At 32.8% G+C, this 24817-nt stretch overlaps 1 protein-coding gene across 1 annotated transcript in view; it reads right to left on the reverse strand.

Annotated features, from left to right (window-relative positions):
* The window catches only part of ADAM32 (ADAM metallopeptidase domain 32), a 176573-nt gene that overhangs the window by 84184 nt on the left and 67572 nt on the right, over nt 1-24817 (reverse strand). Inside the window, exon 10 of the mRNA XM_036838636.1 lies at nt 14092-14173. Coding sequence (XP_036694531.1) covers nt 14092-14173 — 82 coding nt within the window. The remainder of the gene's footprint in view (nt 1-14091; nt 14174-24817) is intronic.

Consider the following 24817-nt stretch of genomic DNA (forward strand, 5'->3'; position numbering starts at 1 on the left):
CATGGGTTCGGGGAACTAAGATCCCACAAGCCACGTGGCAAAAAAAAAAAAAAAAGAGCTAAAGGCAATAAATAGCAAACTAAATAATGCAGAAGAACAGATAAATGATCTGGAATATAGAATAATAAAAATTAATCAGAACAGCAGATTGAAAGACAAATGAAAAAAAATGAAAGCAACATATGAGATCTATGAGATAATATAAATCATGCCAATCTACAAATAATAGGAATCCCAGAAGGAGAAGAAAGAGGAAAGGGGATCGAAAATATGCTTGAAGAAATTATGGCTGAAAAACTCCCAAACCTAAAGAAGGAAACAGATATCCAGGTACAGGAAGCACAGAGGGTCTCAAACAAGGTGAACACAAACAGACCTACACCAAGACATATCATAATTAAAATGGCAAAAGATAAAGATAAAGAGAGGGTTCTAAAGGCAACAAGAGAAAAAGAGTCAGTTACAAGGGAACCCACATAAGGCTATCAGCTGATCTCTCTACAGAAACTTTGCAGGCCAGAAGGGAATGGCAAGATATATTCAAAAGTCCTGAAAGGGAAAACTTGCAACCTAGGATACTCTATCAAGCAAGATTATCATTTAGAATAGAAGGAGAGATAAAGGATTTCTCAGACAAGAAAAAACTAAAAGAATACAGCAATACTAAACCTATCCTAAAAGAAATAATGAAAGGTCTTCTGTAAATAGAAAGAAGCAAGAATCTATAGGAAAGGGAAAACTAAAATAGGAAAGGCAAATATATAAAAAAGATTAAAGATCACTTAAATAAGCCAGTATATAGATTAAAAAAACAATCAAAAAGTTCTGTGAAAGCGATTATAACTACAATGAACAGCAAAGAAATAAACATGAAGACGTAAAAATCACAAAATTTGGGGGAAGGGAGTAAGAAAATGTAGATCTTTTAGAATGTGTTTGAGCTCATATGACTACCAGTCTAAAGCAAGTAGATATAGTTATGGGCTAACATACTTGAAAACCAGGGTAACCACAAATCAAAAACATATAATAGATTCACAAAAACCAAAAACAAAGGAACTCGAGCATAATACAAAAGAAAACCATCAAACCACAAGAGGAAAAACAAAAATAATAAGGAACAAAGAAGAAATACAAAGTCAACTGGAAAACAAGGTTTAAAATGGAAATAAATATATACTTCTCAATAATTACTTCAAACGTCAATGGAGTAAATGCTCCTATCAAAAGACACAGAGTGGCAGACTGGATAATAAAACAAGAACCTACAATGTGCTGCCTACTAGAGAACCACATTAGTGCCAAAGATACATATAGATTGAAAGTGAGGGGTTGGAAAAGATATTTCATGCAAGTGGAAATGACAAGAAAACAGGGGTAGCAATACTCATATCAGACAAAATAGATTTTAAAACAAAGCCCATAAAGATAATCTCAAAATGGCTTAAAGACTTAAATATAAGACAGGACACCAAAAAACTACTAGAAGAGAACACAGGAAAGACATTCTCTGACATCAATTGTAGTGATGTTTTCTTAGGTCAGTCTCCCAAGGCAGTAGAAATAAAAGCAAAAATAAACAAGTGGGACCTAATCAAACTTACAAGCTTTTGCATAGCAAAGGAAACCATACAATGAAAAGACAACCTACAGACTGGGAGAAAATATTTGCCAATGATGCTACTGACAAGGGCTTAATTTCTAAATATACAAACAGCTCATACAACTCAATAACAAAAAAACAAACAAACCAATCAAAAAAAGGGCAGAAGACCTAAATAGACATTTCTCCAAAAAAGACATACAGATGGCCAATAAGCACATGAAAAGCTGATCAACATCACCAATTATCAGAGAAATGCAAATCAAAACTACAATGAGATATCACCTCACACCGGTCAGAATGGCCATCATCAAAAAATCTATAAACAATAAGTGCTGGAGAGGGTGTGGAGAAAAGGGAACCCTCCTACACTGTTAGTAGGAATGTAAATTGGTGCAGCCACTATTGAAAACAGTATGGAGGTTCCTTAAAAAACGAAAAGTAGAGTTACAATAGGATCCAGCAATCCCACTCCTGGGTATATATCTGGAAAAAATGAAAACTCTAATTCAAAAAGATACTTGCACCCCAATGTTCACAGCAGCACTATTAACAATAGCCAAGACGTGGAATCAACTAGTGTCCATCGGTAGATGACTGGCTTAAGAAGATATATATACAATGGAATATTACTCAGCCATAAAAAAGAATGAAATATTGCCATTTGTAGAAACGTGCATGGACCTAGAGAGCATTGGGTTGGCCAAAAAGTGCCTTCGGTTTTTAAGTAAAAATAAAAGACACATTTTTCATTTTCATCAAGAACTTTATTGAACAACATATTCACCATTTTGTTCCACTACCTTCTGCCATTTTCCAGGCAACTTCATAATTCCATCTTCCCAAAACTTTTTATCTTTTTGAGCAAAGAACTGTTCCACATGTCTGTTACAGTCTTCCAGGCAACTGAAATTTTTTCCGTTAAGAAAATTGTGTAAAGACCAAAAAAATGGAAATCCAAAGGTGCAATGTCTGGTGAATACGGCGGATGAATCAGAATGTCCCAGCCAAGATGTAACAGTTTTTGCCTGGTCATCAAAGAAACACGTGGTCTTGCATTATCCTGATGGAAGATTATGTGTTTTCTGTTAACTAATTCTGGACGCTTTTCGTCGAGTACTGCCTTCAGTTGGTCTAATTGGGAGCAGTACTTGTTGGAATTAATCCTTTGGTTTTCCAGAAGGAGCTCATCATAGAGGACTCCCTTCCAATCCCACCACATACACAACATCACCTTCTTTGGATGAAGACCGGCCTTTGGTGTGGTTGGTGGGGGTTCATTTTACTTGCCCCATGATCTCTTCCATCCACATTACTGTACAGTTTCCACTTTTCACAATTTGTTTTAAAAACGGAATGTTTTCATTACGTTTAAGTAGAGAATTGCATGTGGAAATACGGTCAAGAAGGTTTTTTTCACTTAACTTTTGTGGAACCCAAACATCAAAGTGATTAACATAACCAAGCTGGGGCAAATGATTTTCCATGCTTGATTTGGTTATTTTGAGTATGTCGGCTATCTCCCACCTGGTATAACGTTGACTATTCTCAATTAATATCTCGATTTGATCGCTATCAACTTCAACTGGTCTACCTGATCATAGAGTGTCGCCCAGCGAGAAATCTCCAGCACAAAACTTTGCAAACCACTTTTGATATGTTCGATCAGTCACAGCACCTTCTCCATACACTGCACAAATCATTTTTTGTGTTTCAGTTGCATTTTTACCTTTCTTGAAATAATAAAGCATAATATGCTGAAAATGTTGCTTTTTTCTTTGATCTTCAATATTAAAATGACTATACAAAAATTCACCAATTTTGATAAATCTTTTTTTAAATGCACACTGATATGACAGCTGTCACATACAATCTAAGAAAATTGTTTCAAATGAAGTTAAAGACAACTAAGTGCTACTACAGCCATCTTACAGAAAAAAACCGAATGAACCTTTTGGCCAACCCAATATTATACTTAGTGAAGTAAGTCAGACAGAGAAAGACAAATACTATATGATATCACTTACATGTGGAGTCTAAAAAATAATACAAATGAATCTATATGCAAAACGGAAAAAGAATCAAGGACATAGAAAACAAACTAATGGTTACCAAAGTGAGAGGGAGTAGGGAGGTACAAAGAAGGAGTATGGAATTAACAGATACAAACTATTATACATAAAACAGATAAGCAATAAGGATCTACTGTATAGCACAGGAAATTGCATTCAATACCTTTTAATAACCTATAATGGAATATAATCAGAAAAAATAACTGAATCACTATGTTGTATACCTGAAGCTAACACAATATTGCAAGCAATTATACTTCAATTTAAAAAATGATGGAACTAATAATAGAAACAGAAAAATCTATTAAAATAGTTGGAGACATCAACATCGCTCTATCAGTAATTTACAGATGAAGCAGGTAGAAAATTAGGAGGAATACAGATGACATAAAATTCACTATTAATCAATTTGATCTAATTGATATTTATAGAGTACTCCACTTAACAACAGGAACACATTTTTTTAAGCTCACATAGATCACTCAGTAAGATATGCTGCATTCTGCATTACAGAACATTCCTTTAAATATTTATAAAAATATAAATAAACCATGTTAAGAGTGTTCTCAAACTACATGGAATTAAACTAAAAATTAACTAAAAATCAAAAACAAAAAGATAGCTGGAATTTTCCCAAAATATGTGGGAAATGAACAGCATGATTCTAAATAATCACCTGGTCAAAGAAGAGTCTCAAGGTCTCTTTGAATTCAATGAAAATGAAAACACAACTTACGTGAATCTGCGGGATATAGTGAAAATAGTCATTAGAGGGAAATATATAGTGTTAACTGAACACCTTTGTTTTTGGTCTTTATTTTCAGCCATTGTAATTTCCTAAAAGATTAAGAGCAAAAGCAATAAAAGCATTGTTTGTTGTAATTGTGGGGTTTTGGTCCCAAAATAGCTCAGGAAAGATAAAAGTGAAAGGAGCATCTTTTGTTATTCATAATATGCCCCTTTCAATCATAGTTTATGTTAATGACGTATTTTTGGAAAGCCCTATGGATGGAGAGGAACCAACTATTTAATTAAAGGGTGGCAACTTTCACCCTGCTCCAGGCCTCTAGTAAGGGAAGAGGGGCTGGAGATTGAGTTCAATCACCAATGGCCAGTGATTACACCAATCATGCTAAGGGACAAAATGAAGCCTCCATAAAAGAACCTGAAGGAGTTCAGGGAGCTTCTGGGTTTGTGAACACGTGGAGGTATCAGAAGTGCAGCATTCCTGAGAAGGGTACTGAAACTCGGCAATACTTCTCCCATACCTTGCCCTATGCATCTCTTCCATCTGAATGTTCCTGAGTTGTATCCTTTTATAATATTGATAATATAGTAAAAAATATATATAAGGAATATGGCAAAATGAGGAGACAGAGGAATATGTTCCAAACAAGGGAACAAGACAAAACTCCAGAAAAAGAACTAAACAGTGAGAAAAGCAATTTATAGAGTTCAAGGTAATGATCTTAAAGATGCTCAACAAACTCTGGAGAAGAATAGATGAACACAATGATAATTTCAAGAGTTAGAAAATATAAAGAGGAACCTAACAGAGCTAAAAAACACAATAACTGAAATTAAGACTATACTATAAGAAATCAACAGTAGATTAAATAATACAGAGGAATAGATCAGCAAACTGCAGGACAGAGTAGTAGATATCACCAAAGCAGGAAAGGAAAAAAAAATTTTTAATGAAAACAGTTTGAGAGAGACCTCTGGGATGACATCAAGCATACTAACATTCCCATTACAGGGGTCCCAGAATGAGAAAAGAGAGAGAAAGGGGCAGAGAACATAATTGAAGAAATAATAGCTGAAATTTTCCCTAACCTGGAGAAAGAAACAGATATCAAGGTCTAAAAAGCACAGAGTCCCAAACAAGATGAACCCAAAGAGGTCTACACCAAGACACATTATGATTAAAATGCCAAAAATTAAAAAGAGAAATATTAAAAGCAGCCGGAAAAAAGTAACCAGTTACATACAAGGAAACTCCCATAAGACTATCAGCTGACTTTTCAGTAGAAACTCTGCAGGCCAAAAGAGAGTGGCATGATGATATATTCAAAGAGATGAAAGAAAAAAACCTACAACCAAGAATACTTTACCAGGCAAGGTTATCATTCAGAATTAAAGAAGAGATAAATGTTTTATGGACAAGCAAAAGCTAAAAGAGTTCACCACAAAACTGGCTTTACAAGAAATGTTGAAGGGATTTCTCTAAGCACAAACAGCCATATCTAGAAACATGAAAGTTATGAAAGGAAAAAAATCTTTTTGGAAAGGCAAACATAGAGTAAAGGTGTAGATCAACTGGTTATAAAGCTAGTAAAAAGGTTAAAATATAAAAGTAGTAAAATCACCTATATCCACAATATGTAGTAAGAGATACACAAAACAAAAAGTGTAAAATATGATGTCAAAAATATTAAACATGGGCAGGGGGAGTGTAAATGCAGGGTTGTTAGAATGCATTCAAACTTAAGAGATCATTGACATAAAATAGTCATGTACATATGTAGGTTGTTATATATGAACTCATGGTAACCACAAACCAAAAACTTATAATAGATACACAAATACAAAAAAGGAAAGTTATCCAAACAAAACACTAAAGATAGTCATCAAATCAAAAGGGAAGAGAGAAAGAAAAGAAGGAACAAAAAAGAGCAACTACAATTAGAAAACAATAAACAAAATGGAAATAAATACATACTTAGCCATATTTTATTTAAATGTAAATGAACTAAAAGCTCCCAGGAAAAGAAATGGAGTGGCTGAATGGATACAAAAACAAGACCCATATAAATGCTGCCTGCAAGAGACTCACTTCAGCTCTAAAGACATGCACAGACTGAAAGTAAGAGAATGGAAAGTGATATTCCATGCAAATAAAAATGAAAAGAAGGCTGGGACAGCAACACATATCAGATGAATAGACTTTAAATCAAAGACTGTAATAAACAAAAAGAACAATATATAATGACAAAGGTATCAATCCAACAAGAAGATATAAAAATTGTAAATACATATGCACCCAACATAGGAAAACCTAAATAGATAAAGCAAATATTAACAACCTAAAGGGAAAAACTGACAGTAATTCAACATAGCAGGGGACTTTAACACCCTACATACATCGATGGAAAGATCATCCACAGACAAAACCAACAAGGAAACAATGGCCGTAAATGATATATTAGACAGATGTAATTAATAAATATAATAGATAATAGATGAAATTAATAGATTCCATCCAAAAACAGCAGACTATACCTTCTTTTCAAGTGCACATGGAGCATTCTCCTGGATAGATCACATGCTAGGCTACAAAAAATGATTCAATAAATTTAGGGAGACTAAAATCATATCAAGCATCTGTTCTCACCACAGGACATAAGATTAAAAATCATCAACAAAAGAAAATGCAAAAAATACAAACATGTGGAGTGTAAAAAATATGCTACTAAACAACCAATGGGTCACTGGGGAAATCAAGAGGAAATCAAAATATACCTTGAGACAAATGAAAATGGAAACACAATGATATAAAATCTATAGGATGAAGCAAAAGCAGTTCTAAGAGGGAAGATTATAGCACTACAAGCCTACCTCAATTAACCAGAAAAATATCAAACGATATAACCTTAAACCTAAAAGACTAGGCGAAGTATAAACAAAGCCCAAAGTTAGGAGAAAGAAGGAAGTCATAAAGATCAGAGGGGAAATCAATGAAATAGAGACAAAAACAAACAAACAAAGAAACAAAAAACAATAGAAAAGATCCATGAAACTAAGAGCTGGTTCTTTGAAAAGATTTTTTAAAATTGATAAATCTTTCACCAGGCTCATCCAGAAAAAAGAGGGAGCCCAAATAAAATCAGTAACTAAAGAGAATTTACAACAGACACTACAGAAATATAAAGTATCATGAGGGATTACTACAAACAATTATATACCAACAAGCTGAACAAACTAGAAGTAATGGATAAATTCCCAGAAATGTACAATCTTCCAAGACTGAATTACGAAGAAATAGAAAATCTAAAAAGACCAATTACCAGTAATAAAATTGAATCAAAACCCAAAAGAGTCCCAAAAAACAAAAGTCCAGGACCCTAACAGCTTCACAGGCCAATTCTACCAAACACCTATCCTTCCAAAATTTTGAAGAGGAAGGAATGTTTACAAACTCATTCTACAAGGTCAGCATCATTCTGAATCCAAAACCAGACAAAGACACCACACACACACACACACACACACACACACACACACACACACACACAGGGAAATTACAGGCCAATATCACTAATAAACATAGGTGTAAAAATCCTCAACAAAATATTAGCAAACCAAATTCAACAATATATTAAAAGAATCATACACTATGATCATGTGGGATTTATCCCAGGGATGCAAGGATGGTTCAATATCTGCCAATCAATCAGTGTGATACACCATATTAACAAATTGAAGAATAAAAGTCACATGATCATCTCAATAGATGCACAAAAAGCTTTTGACAAAATTCAACACCCATTTATGATTTTAAAAAAAACTTTCAACAAAGTTGGTATAGAGGGAACATACATCAACATAATAAAGGTCATATACGTCAAACCCACAGCTAATATCATACTCAACAGTGAAAAGCTGAAGGCATTTCCTCTAAGATTAGGAGCAAGACAAGGATGTCCACTCTTGCCACTTTTATTCAACATAGTATTAGAAGTCCTAGCCACAGCAATTAGACTAAAAAAAGAAATAAAAGGAATCCAAATTGGAAAGGAAGAAGCAAAACTGTCACTGTTTGAAGATGACATGATACTATATGCAGAAAATCCTAAAGATGTCACAAAAAACTATTAGACCTAATAAATGAATTCAGTTAAGTTCCAGGATACAAAACTAATATACAGAAATCTGTTGTTGCATTTCTATATACTAACAATGAACTATCAGAAAGAAATTTTAAGAAAACAATCCCCTTTAAAATTGCATTAAAAAAAAATACCTAGGAATAAATCTAACCAAGGAGGTATAAGAACCATACTCAGAAAACTATAAAACACTGATGAAAGAAATTGGAGACAACACATATAAATAGAAAGCTATATGGGTTCATGGACTGGAAGAATTAATATTGTTAAAATGACCATACTAGCCAAGGCAATCTACTTGGCTTCAATTATCCCTATCAAAACACCAATGGCGTTTTTCACAGAGTTGGAACAAATACTTCTAAAATTTGTGTGGAAACACAAAAGTCCCAGAACAGTCAAAGCAATCTTGATAAAGAACAAAGTTGTAGTTATCATGTTCCCTGATTTCAAATTATACTACAAAGCTACAGTAACCAAAACAGTATGGTCCTGGTACAAAAACAGACACATAGATTAATGGAACAGAATTGAGGGTCCAGAAATAAACCCTAGCTTATATGGTCAGTTAAGCTATGACAAAGGAGGCAAGAATAATTAATGGGAAAAAGATAGTCTCTTCAATAAGTGGTGTTGGGACAATTGGACAGGTACATGCAAAAGAATGAAACTGGACTACTTTCTCACACCATATACAATAAAAAAAAAAACACAAAAACTTGAAATGGATTAAAAACTTAAATGTAACACCAGAAACCATGAAACTCCTGGAACAAAACATAGGAAGTATGCTCTTTGACATCAATCTTAGCAATATTTTTGTACCTGTCTCCTCAAGCAAGGAAAATAAAAGTAACAATAAACAAATGGTACTACATCAAACTAAAAAGCTTTTGCATAGTGAAGAAAACCAACGACAAAATTAAAAGGTAAACTACTAAGTGGGAGAAAATATTTGCAAACAATATATATAATAAGGGGTTAATATTCAAAATATACAAAGAACTCACACATCTCAACATCAAAAAAACCCCTGAAAACCTGATATAAAAATGGGCAGAGGACCTGAATAGACATTTTCCCAAAGAAAGCATACAGATGGCCAACAGACACATGAAAAGATGCTCAAAAACACTAATCATCAAGGAAATTAAAATCAAAACCACAGTGAGAAACCACCTCACACCTGTCAGAATGGCTGTCATCAAAAAGACAAAAACAAGTGTTGGCAATGATGTGGAGAAAAGGGAGCCCCTGTGCACTGTTGATGGGACTGTAAATTGGTGCAGCCGCTATGGAAAACAGTATGGAGGTTCCTCTTAAAATTAAAACTTGGACTGCATATAATCCAACAATTTCACTTGTGGGTGTTTTTCCAAAGAAAACAAAAACACTAATACTAAACAACATGTACCCCAATGTTCATTGCAGCATTATTTACCATAGCCATGATATGGAAACAACCTAAGTATCCATTGTTAGATGAGCGGATAAAGAAGATATGACATGTGTGTATATACATATACATACATATATATATGTATGTATATGTATATACACACACACACACATACACACACAGTAGATTAATACTCGGCCAATAAAATCTTGCCATTTGCACCTACTGTATAACACAGGGAACTCTGCTCAATATTATGTAACAACCCAAATGGGAAAAGAATTTGAAAAGAATAAATACATGCATATGTATAACTGAATCACTTTGCTGTACACCTGAAACTAACACAACATTGTTAATCACCTATACACCAATATAAAATAAAAAGTCAAAAAAAATTAAAAATAAATTTTAAAAAAATATTGCCATTTGTTGTACAGATGAACCTGTTTACAAGGCAGAAATAGAGACACAGACGTAGTGAACAAATGTATGGACACCAAGGGGGGAAAGGGGGCGGGAGGGTGGGATGAACTGGGAGATTGGGACTGACATATATACACATTTATATAATATGTATAAAATAGGTAACTAATGAGAACTTGCTGTATAGCACACGAACTCTACTCAATGCTCTTTGGTGACCTAAATGGGAAGGAAATCCAAAAAAGAGAAGATATATGTATACATACAGCTGGTTCACTTCACTGTACAGCAGAAACTAACACGACATTGTAAAACAACTATACACCCCCCCAATAAAAATCTTGCCATTTGCAAAAACATGGAAGGTCTATCTGGAGAGTATTACACTGAGTGAAATAAGTCAGACAGAGAAAGACAAATATGTATGCTCTCACTTATATTTGAAATCTAAAAACAAAAGAAACAAAAGAAAATGAAAACAAACTCAGGTAGCAAAGACAGATGGGTGGCTGCCAGAGAGGAGGGGGTGGGGTGGTGGTGAAACAGGTAAAGTGGATTAAGAAGTACAAACCTCCAGTTATAAAATAAATAAGCCATGGGGGTATAATATACAGCATATGAAATAAGGTCAATAATATTAACTTTGTATGGGGACAGACAATTACTAGACTTGTCATGACTTTTTGTAAGGTATGCAAATGTCAAATCACTACGTAGTACACCTGAAACTAACATAATGTTGTATGTCAACTACATTTCAACTTACAAAAAGATCAAATGGAAATTGGAAGAGTTATGTATAGAGATGTTTATTAAATATTGTTTGTAATGGCAAAAATAGAAACAACCAAAATTCCCATGAAAAGCATAAAGGATACAGTGTGGCATTCATATAATAAAGTATCAAGCACCAATGCAAAAAATTTACTAGGCACAAAGGATTTTGAGGACAGTGAAACTACTCTCTATGACACTATAATGCTAGATATATGTCATTATATATTTGTCAAAACTCACACAATGTATACCACCAAAATGAACCTTAACGTAAGCTGTGAACTTTTGGTGGTTGTAATGTGTCAGTGTAGGTCCATCATCTGTAACAAATGCACCTCTCTGGTGTGGACGTTAACAGTGAGGGAGGTTATGTGTGTTGGGGGGCAAGGACTATATGGGATATCTCTGTACTTCCCTCTTAATTTTGCTATGAACCTAAAATTTCTCTTAAAAAACAAAGTCTTTTAAAAATTAACTGTAATTCCATTAAATCTCAAAATTATAAGTGGAAACCAAAACAATCTATTTGCAGAATGATACAGCAGGATACAATTTATATTATGTTTAAAGCATAAAAAACAATTCTTGTTTAGAGACATATTCAATTGTGGTAAAAGTATAAGAGCTTTTAAACAAAGAAATATAAATGTTTATAAAAATATAAGTATGAAAGCTTTGTAAAAGCATCATTCCTTGAATTCAACTCCTCTAATAATTCTATCCTACATCCTGCCTCACCCACTCATTCCTATGGTTCACACTCCAGACCTTGTCAACAGATTTTTATCAATAACTGCAAGCCCTCCGTCATCTCTGTGCATCCCACATCCTGACCACTTGCTGTCTCTCCTGATAACTCCACTAGCACCTCAACTACAACAATCTGCACACCCATCAGCACAACCAAACCATGGTTCCTACGTTTTCACTGTTCCTAATCTCCTTACTGACTTCTCTCCTCCTTTAAGCAGTTCAGATTCTCTTACAAACACCCTCAATTTCCTTGCCATCCTTGCACTTCATAATGAGTTGACAAAAACACGATACATCAATCTTCAGAATGCTGAGAGAGAAGGATGTTAGAACTAGGATTCTAAACCTAGCCAAATTATCAATCAAATGTGGAGGGAGAGCAAAAGTGTTTTCATTAATAAAATAACATTGTTTGCCACTTATATACACTGTGTTCAAAATTTTTTAAACTTGAAGTTATTCTAGAAAAAGAGCAAAGAATTCCAAGAAAAGGAAGATGAAGTTTAATTTTCTGTGGCAGTTGGTTCCGCCCACAGAAGTAAAATAAGTTAGAAAAAAATTGAGAAGCTCCATTAGACCTCTTTTGGCCATCAAAGCTTTACCAGAATAACAACATATTTATTTCCTGATTCAGAGTTAATATCATTTTTATATTCATAATACCATAAAATAATATTTATTGATTTAACTTAAAAATCAACCTGTGGACAAAGTACAAAAGTTCTATAAAATAAATTATAAATTTTATAACTCTTAACAATGGATATGAGAAGTGCACTATTTTACATGTCTCATTTTTCATAGCAAATAATCAATGGACTGTGCTTAAGGTAAAAAGTTTTTTTAAATAATTAATATAAATAATAAAAACAAATACATTAAGATGGTAATATATTATGCAATAATATTTAATATATTATATATTATTGTGTATTATATATTGTATAACATCTATAATATATAATTACATATATTATGTATATACATATAATATTTAAGAATGTTTAATATAGATTACTAATATTATAAGTATTAATAACTAAAAACTTCACAATATATATGACAAATAGAGAGAGTGGGTTAAATATGTCAAAGATAATATTACCAATGTTGTCTAAAGTTTATTAATCAAAGTAGGGGTCAAAGTATATATATTTTAAATAAATAAACTTAACTACCAGAGAATTTAAATAGAAATTATAAATTCTCATAGGACTTCATGAAGGGGATAAAGAAGAGAGTTTTGCTAACAAACTTTGCTTTCTATAGCTACAATTTAAACAATTTTACATATACATGCATGCATGCATAAATTCTGTAATAAAAATAATTGGAAGAGTATCAGAAATAAAAACATGCATGCAAAATCCCATTTTTGCAAAAACATATAGTGGGGAGCCACAGTAACAGATAAAAACCCTAAGTAGGAGATACATATTAATCAAAATGTTAACAGTGATTATTGCTTCATCCCTCGGAAGATGCCAGATTATATAAGTTTCCGTTTATGTTTCTATATGTTCTCTTAAAAATGGACATGAATAACATAAATTACTTTGTAATTTTAAAATACTATATAGTACTTAAACTTATTTCTAAAAAGGATGAATAGGTGGGGGAAAGGCTCAATGAATTACTTCTCTTTCAGTGATGCATCTAATTATACCAATAATTTATTTAAATATAAAATATTTATAAGAACTATAAATATTTAAAATAGACATAAAGGTTTCTTTTAAATATTATGTAGAAAAATTTGAAACATTTTAATGGATTTTTATCATACTTTTTGGTTGATCATTTGTTCTGATTTTGAAGTTAATTTATCTATAAGACTATTTTTCCAATTTTATACCTACAAGAAAAAAAAATCTATTTTGGTTATAGAAATATCTTTACAGATAATTTTTCATAATGCACTCTTCTATATAATAAGGAATACATGTGTATTTATTATATTTTTATTCCACTTTAACTTCCAAATAATTGCAATAAGACACCTGTACTTCAGAATACTATTCCTTCTACATACTTCAAAGTTTTCAGAGTGATAGAATATAAATGCAATCTCTAAATGTAAATATAAATGTGAAGTGTATAAAATACATGCTGTAATGCTGGGTAATTTTTAAATGTATTTTTTTCAAATAATAAGATTAAGTAATTACATACCAAAGCAATTCCTGCAGAATAACTGGTAACACACATCTTTCCAGGAAATGCTGCTCCCACATAATCTGGATAATCTTTATAGCTAAATAAATAAGTATATAATTATAGTTAATTTTGACAAACAATTCACATGTGATAACTCCTGCTAGTAATTTGTCTGTAGTTCATAAAATTCTAGTCTGAAGCAAATTGAAGTACAATCTTTCCGTATGTCTTTAACTGTTTCAAATTTGTAAAATAGTCTTAATTAAATGAGATTAAGCAATCTGGGTTTCTAAAACAATGGATCCAAGTTATTGATGACTTTACTGTTCTTGTGATGTTTGGTTAGGGTTACCAAAGCCTTGATCAAACATTTCAATCAAAAGTATTTTGTTGAATTACAATGAAAAATAGTTTTAATGTATGGATTAAAAGTTTTCACTCAAATGTAGAAAAGCTCACCATTTTCTCACTGGAACGATTTTATTGTTCTACAACTTAACATTATTTTTTTCTGCTTTGAGAAGAAGAGTCCATATAAACTGCCATATAATAATAGCACTATTCTCATGGATTTACATTAACTATTCTATTTAATCCTCAAATCCAGCCAGTGAATTAGATACTATTTTTTCCCCACTGAACAAATCAAACATCAGATGGGAAGTACAAGTAACTTGCTCAGGGCAGCACAGTTAAGTGCTGCTGAAGGATATGAACTTGGACAGTTTGAATCCAGAGCCATACTGTCAATCACTAAGATACAGATGCTCCAAACATATTCTGCCATCTTTAGAGCCCCAGCCAAAACGAACATTCCAAGACGTGTGTAAAAAAGCTTGGTACGCAATTCTCAATTTGAAATGCCTCCTCAGTCTCAACTGCACTTCACTTCACAATTGCACTGTCTCTCCACTGCTCCCTTTTTCTGCCTCGCTGATATTGTTTATACATAAGCACTTGTTTCCAAGTATTCGCCTTTAACACCCAACTTTGGCTTTACATTCCAGTATCAAAGTATTGTTTACACTCTTTCTTCATTCAAGATAGTTCTCCCAATAGATAAGACTTTCCCCCAAACTCTATGCATACTCCTGATGAGCTGGACTCAATAATAGCTATTTTTTACTTAATACGGCCCACCCAGTCTCCACATCAAATCAGTTATCAAGATTTACTGTTTTACTTCTTCAACTTTTCTTGTATCCCTCCCCTCCTTCAGAGGTTCAGCTCCAGTTATAACTATGAATTCCGTACTCTTTGAAAATAACTATTATTTAGTCCCATGTCTCTAGGCATATTGTTTCCATAACCTGGAATGCTTTCCACCTCCTTTCACTGAATTTAAACATTCCTGGGACTTCCCTGGTGGTCCAGTGGTAAAGAATCTGCCTTCCAATGCAGGGCATGAGGATTTAATCCCTGGTCGGGGAACTGAGATCCCACATGTCACAGGGCAAGTAAGCCAGCACACCACAACTAGAGAGTAGCCCGCGCACTGCAACGAAGATCCCGAGTGCTGCAACTAAGACCCGTCGCAGCCAAAAATTTTTTAAAAATGAATTATATTAATAAGTAAAAACAATAAATATTTTTTTAAAATTCCTCAATCTGCCTTCTCACTTCTAATTTGATTGGCACTTCTGTAGTTTGGCCCTTTTGTTATATGTTACTTCGAGTCTCTCTCTCACTCTTGCTCTTGCTCTCACTCTCATTGTTTCTTCCTCCTGTAAACTATAAACAAGTAGAGATAATGTACCAACATTAATCTTCTGGAGTGACATCAGCAAGATGGCAGAATAGGAGTTTTTTAGCCCTCATCTCTCCACAGAAACAACAATTTTGACAAACACCCACAGATGTGGCCCAAGATCCAAGGAAAGGCCCCACGCCACACTGGAGCAAAAAATCCAAGAATAGACATATTGAAGAAGGTAAAAACAGTTTCACTTTACCCATGTCACCATTCCCCCAAGGCAGCACAGCTCAGTGCCAAGAGAGCTGCCTTCAGCCATGATTTCTCCCGCAAGGGAAGGTGAGAGTATAGTGAATACTGCCAGCCATGCAAGATGACGCCAGAGAGGCCCACTTTTTAAACGCCCATTGAGAGATGAATGGATAAAGAAAATGTGATGTACATATACAGTGGAATATAATTCAGCCTCAAGAAAGAAGGAAATCCTGACATTTACAACATGGATAAACCTGAAGGACATTATGCTAAGTGAAATAAGCCAGACATAAAAAGGCCAAGTACTGTATGATCACACTTATGTGTGGAATCTAAAATAGTCCAATTCATAAAAGCAGCAAGTAGAATAGTGGTTGCCAGGGGTTGGGAGATGGAGGAAATGGGGAGATGGTCAAAGGTACAAAGTTTCAATTATGTTGGATGAATAAGTCTTGGAGGCCTAATGTACAGCATGATGATTATAGTTAATAATACTGCATTGTATATGTGAAATTTGCTAGAGAAGATCTTAAGATTTCTCACGGCACACCAAAGAATGTTAACTACGTAAGGTGGTGTATATGTTAATTAGCTTATGATTTCACAATGTATACATATATCAAATATCACATTGTACTCCTTAAATATGTATAATTTTTATTTGTCAATTATACCTCAATAAAGCTGTAAAAGAATAAAAATAATAAAAGCAAATGTAGGGAAACTGAGGCAGAGAGCATCAATTGCCCTAGGGGACAGGGCTGAAGTTAAATGCAGGCAGTTGGCCTCCAGAGTTTAAATTTGAATCACTATGCAATATTATCTCAATAAACATTTGTTGAATAAAGGACAGATTGTAAAAGGTTAAAAAATTAAGCTTGCTATGTTCATTGTTCCTACTGTAGGACCTAAACCAGATTATAAATTTCTGGAGTACAAAGACCATAGAGAATTACTGTTATTTATCATAATTTCATAGTATTTATTCTAGGACATTACTCATATGCAAAGTATGTTGATGCATTAAAATAACATCAAGGGATCAAGAAGGGGTATTACTCAAGTTCAAGGAGGCTGACTGTACCATAATTTCTACATTTCTAATGGGATAAATTCTCTCACCAATTTCACTTATTACTGTAACAAATTTCAACATCCTATTAAAAGGATAATACATCATGTCAAAATTGAGATTGATTCTAGGAATGCAAGATGGTTCAAGGTTAGGAAATATATCACTATAATTATTTCTATTGAATGCCAATAAGAATATCTTAAGTCATCCCTATAAAAGCTGAAAGATTATTTTTCTTTTTTTTTTTTAAGATTTTTTGATGTGGACCATTTTTAAAGTCTTTATTGAATTTGTTACAATATTGCTTCTGTTTTATGCTTTGGTGTTTTGGCCCTGAGGCATGTGGGATCTTAGCTCCCTGACCAGGGATCAAACCCACACCTCCTGCATTGGAAGGCGAAGTATTAATCACTGGACTGCCAGGGAAGTCCCTGAGATTATTTTTCAAATTGTTGGTACAGTATGAATCTATGAATATTGCCTTACTATTATTCAAGTTCTAAAACATGCATGTGCACACACACAGAGCCAAACCTACATTTTAGCCCTCAAAGCTAAAAAGTATTACTCAATGAGGTAACATTCCCTAAAATAAAGAAGAAAACAGACATGACCCATGTTACCATTATTACTGCTACTAGTTAAAACTGTACTAAACTAGCCAAAGCAATAAGAACAGAGAAAGAAACTGAAAATATAAAAATAAAGAGAAAGAGATAAAACTACCTGTATTTGCAAATGGTATAATTATATGCGGGAAAAAACCAATGTAATAGACTTAAGAATGATTAAAAACAAAGAAATTTAGTAAGGCAATAGGATATAAAATCAACATGAAACTAAGGTAATTTTACAAACAAAAACAATATATAGTTAGCAGATAGAAGACACATTTACAACAGCAAACAGAAGGACAATATACCTAAGAAAAGTTATCAATAAATGTATAAAACCTATGAGAAATTAACTTCTGAATGACGAAAAACTGGAAAGACAAAATGTGAGATGTGAAGACTAAACAGTTCTCTATAGCTCAATTTATAAATTTAACATAGTCTTAAAAAATAGGAGCTAGACATGTTGATTCTAAAATTACCATGGAAAATAAATTTAAAACTTCCCTCATACCCATGAAGTGGGAAGGCCTTTCTAATTATGACTCAAACTCTAGAAACCATCAAATAAAAACCTGATGAATCCTGCCTTAAAAATAAAAGTATTTTGTATGGCAGTTAAAAAATACGCACACACGAAAAGCCAAGCCAAAAGACAAATTAAGAAAGAAAACTACTTCTCATTGCAAGGCAAAGAAATTTATCTTTTTACCTATATCTGTGTTGCAATTGATATCTAAATGCATCTATCCCTATATATCTAGATATCTAGCTATCTACCATCAGGCTCATGAAAAAGAAATGAAAATTAAAACTATACCAAGATACCATTTCTCATGTACCAAAGGTGGAAAAAAAACTTGACCGTACACTTTGTTGGCTAGACTGTGGGGAAAAAGACCCTTCTCATATGTTATTGGTAAGTGTGCAAAGCACTAAAATCAGTGCCAAAATCTGGTATTAGCTATCAAAATTAGAATTATACTACCTAGAAATATCACTCCTGGGAATCTGCCTTGTAGATACACATGCACATATAAAAATGACACAAGTAAGGTTTTTTTCACTGTAAGATTTTTTTAAATAATAAAATATTGGAATCAAGCCAAGTACCAATTATTAAAGAACTAGTTAAATAAACTACACACAATTTTTAGACCCTATTATAAACTGGTTAAAAATAAGTAAGGGCTCTGTGTTCTGATATGAAGAAGACTCTGAGATATACTAAGTTAATAAAACGAGGACAGAATAAGAGTTACATAACATGCATCCTCTTGTTTCAGAAAAAATACAGAATAAGAATAAATACACTTATTTTCATATTTTTGCACAAAGACCACTAAGAGAATACAGAAGTCACTAATAAAAATGATTTAACTCCTTGGGACCAGGAAGCAAAGGATGTAGGTGGCAGACTGGAAGTAAGAATTTTCTGTAAAGGCGGTAATTAGTGCTAACCACTTGCTACATTGAGAACAGTGTTATTTCAGGGAATGGATGTGATAGTCATTCTATAATGCATTTAGAGAAGTGTTTAAAAACACATGTATATCTCTTTGTATCATCTTCAACTTCTTTCATCACTGTCTTATAGTTTTTGGAGTACAAAACTGTACACTTTTGCCTTCTTAGGTACATTCATTCCTAGGTATTTTATTCTCTTTGATGCAACGGTAAATGGGGTTGTTTCCTTAATTTCTTTTTCTGATCTTTTGTTGTTAGTGTATAGAAATGCAACAGATTTCTGTGTATTAATTTTGTATCTTGCAACTTTACCAAACTCATTAATGAGCTCTAGTAGTTTTCTGGTAGTGTCTTTAGGATTTTCTATGTATAGTATCATGTCATCTGCAAACACTGACAGTTTTACTTCTTTTTCAATTTGGATTCCTTTTATTTCTTTTTCTTCTCCGATTGCAGTGCCTAGGACTTCCAAAACTATGTTGAATAAGAGTGGTGAGAGTGGACATCCTTGTCTTGTTCCTGATCTTAGAGGAAATGCTTTCAGTTTTTCACCATTGAGAATGATGTTTGCTGTGGATTTGTCATATATGGCCTTTATTATGTTGAGATAGGTTCCCTCTATGCTCACTTTCTGGAGAGTTTTTATCATAAATGGGTATTGAATTTTTTCAAAAGCATTTTCTGCATCTATTGAGATGATCATATGGTTTTCATTCTTTAATTTGTTAATATGGTGTATCACATTGATTGATTTATGTATACTGAAGAATCCTTGCATACCTGGAAAAATCCCACTTCATCATGGTGTGTGATCCTTTTAATGTGTTGTTGGATTCTGTTTGCTAGTATTTTGTTGAGGATTTTTGCATCTATGTTCATCAGTGATATTTGCCTGTAATTTTCTTTTTTTGTGACATCTTTGTCTGGTTTTGGTATCAGGGTGATGGTGGCCTCATAGAACGAGTTTGGGAGTGTTCCTCCTTCTGCAATTTTTTGGAAGGGTTTGACAAGAAATGGTGTTAGCTCTTCTCTAAATGTTAAATAGAATTCGCCTGTGAAGCCATATGGTCCTGGACTTCTGTTTGTTGGAAGATTTTTAATTACAGTTTCAATTTCATTACTTGTGATTGGTTTGTTTATACTTTCTATTTCTTCCTGGTTCAGTCTTGGAAGGTTGTACCTTTCTAAGAATTTGTCCATTTCTTCAGGTTGTCTTTTTTTTTTTTTTTTTGGCATATAGTTGATTCTAGTAGTCTCTTATGATCCTTTGTATTTCTGCAGTGTCGGTTGTAATTTCTCCTTTTTTATTTCTAATTTTATTGATTTGAATCCTCTCCCTTTTTTTCTTGATGAGTCTGGCTAAAGGTTTATCAATTTTGTTTATCATATCAAAGAACCAACTTTTAGATTTATTGATCTTTGCTATGTTTTCTTCATTTCTATTCCATTTATTTCTGCTCTGATCTTTATGATTTCTTTCCTTCTACTATCTTTGGGGTTTTTTTTGTTCTTCTTTCTCTAGTTGCTTTAGGTGTAAGTTTAGATTGTTTATTTGAGATTTTTCTTGTTTCACGAGGTGAGGTTGAATTGCTATAAACTTCCCTCTTAGAACTGCTTTTGCTGCATGCCATAGATTTTGGGTCATCGTGTTTTCATTGTCATCTGTTTCTATGTATTTTTTTATTTCCTCTTTGATTTCTTCAGTGATCTCTTGGTTATTCAGTAGTGAATGGTTTACCCTCCATGTGTTTGTGTTTCTTCCAGATTTTTTCCTGTAATTGATTTCTAATCTCATAGCACTGTGGTCAGAAAAGATGCTTGATACAATTTCAATTTTCTTAAAATTACCAAGGTTTGATTTGTGACCCAAGATTTGATCTATCCTGGAGAATGTTCCGTGTGCATTTGAGAAGAAAGTGTATTCTGCCACTTTTGGGTAGAATGTCCCATAAATATCAGATAAGCCTATCTGGTCTATTGTGTCATTTAAAGCTTCTGTTTCCGTATTTATTTTCTGTCTGGACAATCTGTCCATTGGTGTAAGTGGGGTGTTAAAGTCCCCCACTAGTATTGTGTTCCTGTTGATTTCCCCTTTCATGGCTGTTAGCCCTTGCCTAATGTACTGAGATGCTCCTATGTTGGGTGCATATATAATTGTTATACCTTCTTCTTGGATTGTTCCCATAATCATTTTGTCGTGTCCTTCCTCGTCTCTTGTAACAGTCTTTGTTTTAAAGTCTATTTTATCTGATATGAGTATTGCTATTCCAGCTTTCTTTTGATTTCCATTTGCATGTAATATCTTTTTCCATCCCCTCACTTTCAGTCTGTATGTGTCCCTAGGTCTAAAGTGGGTCTCTTATAGATGGCATATATTAGGGTCTTGTTTTTGTATCCATTCAGCCAGTCTGTGTGTTTTGGTTGGAGCATTTAATCCATTTACATTCAAGGTAATTATCAATATCTATGCTCTTATTACCATTTTCTTAATTGTTTTGGGTTTGTTTTGGGAGGTCTTTTTCTTCTCTTGTGTTTCCTGCCTGGAGAAGTTCCTTTAGCATTTGTTGTAAAGCTGGTTTGGTGGTGCTTAATTCTCTTAGCTTTTGCTTATCTGTAAAGCTTTTGATTTCTCTGTTGAATCTGAATGAGAGCCTTGTTGTGTAGAGTGTTCGTGGTTGTAGGTTTTTCCTTTTCATCACTTTAAGTATATCCTGCCACTCTCTTCTGGCCTGCAGAGTTTCTGCTGAAAAATCAGCTGATCTGTAATAACCTATAAGGGATAAGGATCTGAAGAAGAATATATATATATATATATATATATATATATATATATATATATATATATATATCTGAATTACTTTGCTGTATACCTGAAACTAACACAACACTGTAAATCAACTATATTTCAATAAAAAATAAAATAAAAACACATGTAATAAAGATAATTATAAATGTGTAAAAAAATTCTAAGAATTTTCTGTGTATAATTTTCTACATAGGTTTGACTTTTGAATAATATAAATGTGTTATCAATTCAGAAATATAACATTAAGTTTTAGAACAAAGCTAAATAAATCAATATCAAATCTCATATAAATCTGATAATAAAGAAAGGATTTATTTCAAGAGACTTTGGAGTAAAGTTCTTTGTACATCTTTAGTAAGATATATTCAAAAAACAATTGTTGGTTAAAGCAATACATAGTCATGTGAATGACATGAGAAATCTATACTTTCAGAGAAAGAGAAGACATAATGATCAAATTAAAGAAGCTTGGTAAAAATACCATTATGCTAATTATAATTAGATCAGGTTAAACTGACTACAAATATCCATATGAACTCATAATTTTTGCATTTAAAAAATTAATTTATAACTTCATACGATAAGATTTACTTTTTAATGTATAGTGTTGTTTTGAGTAAAGCATACACTCATATAACTACACCATAATTAAGATATAGAGCAGTTCCATTAACCCCCAAATTTTCCCCATACACCTCCCCCTACACCAAGCTATTGGCAACTGATCTGGTTTTTGGTTCCTATGTTTTGCCTTTTCCAGAAAATACATGTATGTTATACATGCACGTGTGTTTAGTGTGTGTGTGTATGTGTCTGTGTATAAAATTGATTCTTTCACTCAGCAAAATAAATTTGAGATTGATCCTTGGTGTTTGTTACAAGTATCAATAGTTCATTTATCTTTATTTTTCATTGTATAGATAAATCATAACTTGTTTATCCATTTACCAGTAAGGACATTTGGGTTGTTTCCAGTTTTGGGTGCTTATTAATAAAGTCACTATAAACATTCTCTTACAGGTTTTTTTTAAACAGCTTTTATTTCACTGCAGTAAATATCTCAGAGTGGTATTACCAGGTATGTTTAACTTCATAGGAAACAGCCCAACTGTTTTCCAAAGGAACTGTACCATTTTGTATTACCACCAGCAATGCAGAAGAGTGTCCTCCATATTCTCCAGCAGGTGGCATTGTCAGGTTTTTGTTTTGTTTTGTTTTAGCCACTATAAGAATGTAATAGTTTCTCATTTTGGTTTTAATTTAGATTTTCCTAAAGAATAATAATGTTGAGCATCTTTTCATGTTTATTTACCATCTGTATAATTATTTGGTGAATGACAAATACTTTATCCACTTTTTATTGTTTTTATTATTATTATTATTGAGTTTTAACTTTTTTAGCCTGCAGGTACATGTCCCTTATCTAATAAGTGATTTCAAAATATTTTCTGTGAGTATTTGGCTGTGACTTGTCTTTTCATTTTCTTAAAGTATATAACAAAGGGCAGTAATTTGATTAAATTCTTACCTTCACTATATCAATTTTTCATTTTAGGAATCATGCTTTTGGTGTTACACCTAAAAATAATCTTTGCCTAATCCAAAGTTACAAAGATTCCTCTACCATGTCTTTTTCTAAAAGTTTTATAGTTTTAAGTTTTGGTTATTTAGATCTATCACTCATTTTGAGTTGTTATATATGTTATGAGGTATAGATGGAGGTCATTTTGCATATGAATAACCAGTTATTCAGCACCAATTCTTGAAAAGACTATACTTCCTCCATGTAATTGCTTTTGCACTTTTGTGAAAAATCATTTAACCTTATATGTGTGAGTCCATTTTGGGTCTATCTTCTTGTGAATAACACACTGTCTTGATTACTGTAGCATTATAAAAACTATCTAAATCAAGTAGTGTAAGTTATCCATACGTGTTATTTTTTTTTTGGAAATTTTTTTGGTTATTCTAAGTTCTTGCCTTTCCACATAAGCATTAGAATCAGCTTCTCAGTTGCTACAAAATATAGTGCTGGAATGTTGATTGGAACTGCGTAGAATCTATACATCAGTTTAGAGAGAACTGACAACTTAACAATACTGAGGCTTCCAATCAATGAACATGATATATATCTCCATTTCCTTAGGTCTTCTTTGATTTCTTTCATCAACATTTTACAGTTTTCAGTATACAGATCTTTCTCACATTATGCTAACAATATCTAAGTATTTCACGTCTTTAGTGCTGTTATTTTCTCTTTTTTTTGAACACAGAATGAAAACAATTTTATTTACTTATTATTAAAACATATTTGACACATAAAATTCTGCATATTTAAGGTATACAATATGTGAATTTGATGCATTTATATATTGTAATATGATTGCGATTGTAGCAATAATTAGCACCTCTATCACATCACATAATTATTATTTCTTTTTAGAGGCTGGAATAATTAAATTGTAGGCCCTTAGCAAGTTTGAAAATTATAATACAATATAATTGTCTATATTCACTATGCTGTGTATTAGATATCTAGGTCTTATTTCCTACTTGCTGCAGATTTGTACTCTGAAACAACATTAGTTCTATCATAAATGGTTCATTTTAGTTATGTTTCAAATATTTTATTGCTAGCATATAAAAATCAGATTCATTTTTGTAAATTGACTTTGAAACATGCAAACTTGCTGAATTCAGTTATTAAATCCAGTAGCTTTTTTGTAGACTCTGGGATTTTCTAGGTAGACAATCACATCATCTATAAATCCATATGCCTTTTATTTTATTTTCTTGCCTTACTGAACAGGCTAAGATCTCTAGTGTGGTGT

The sequence above is a fragment of the Balaenoptera musculus genome, chromosome 21 (genome assembly GCF_009873245.2).
Source record: "Balaenoptera musculus isolate JJ_BM4_2016_0621 chromosome 21, mBalMus1.pri.v3, whole genome shotgun sequence".
Classification (NCBI taxonomy): domain Eukaryota; kingdom Metazoa; phylum Chordata; class Mammalia; order Artiodactyla; family Balaenopteridae; genus Balaenoptera; species Balaenoptera musculus.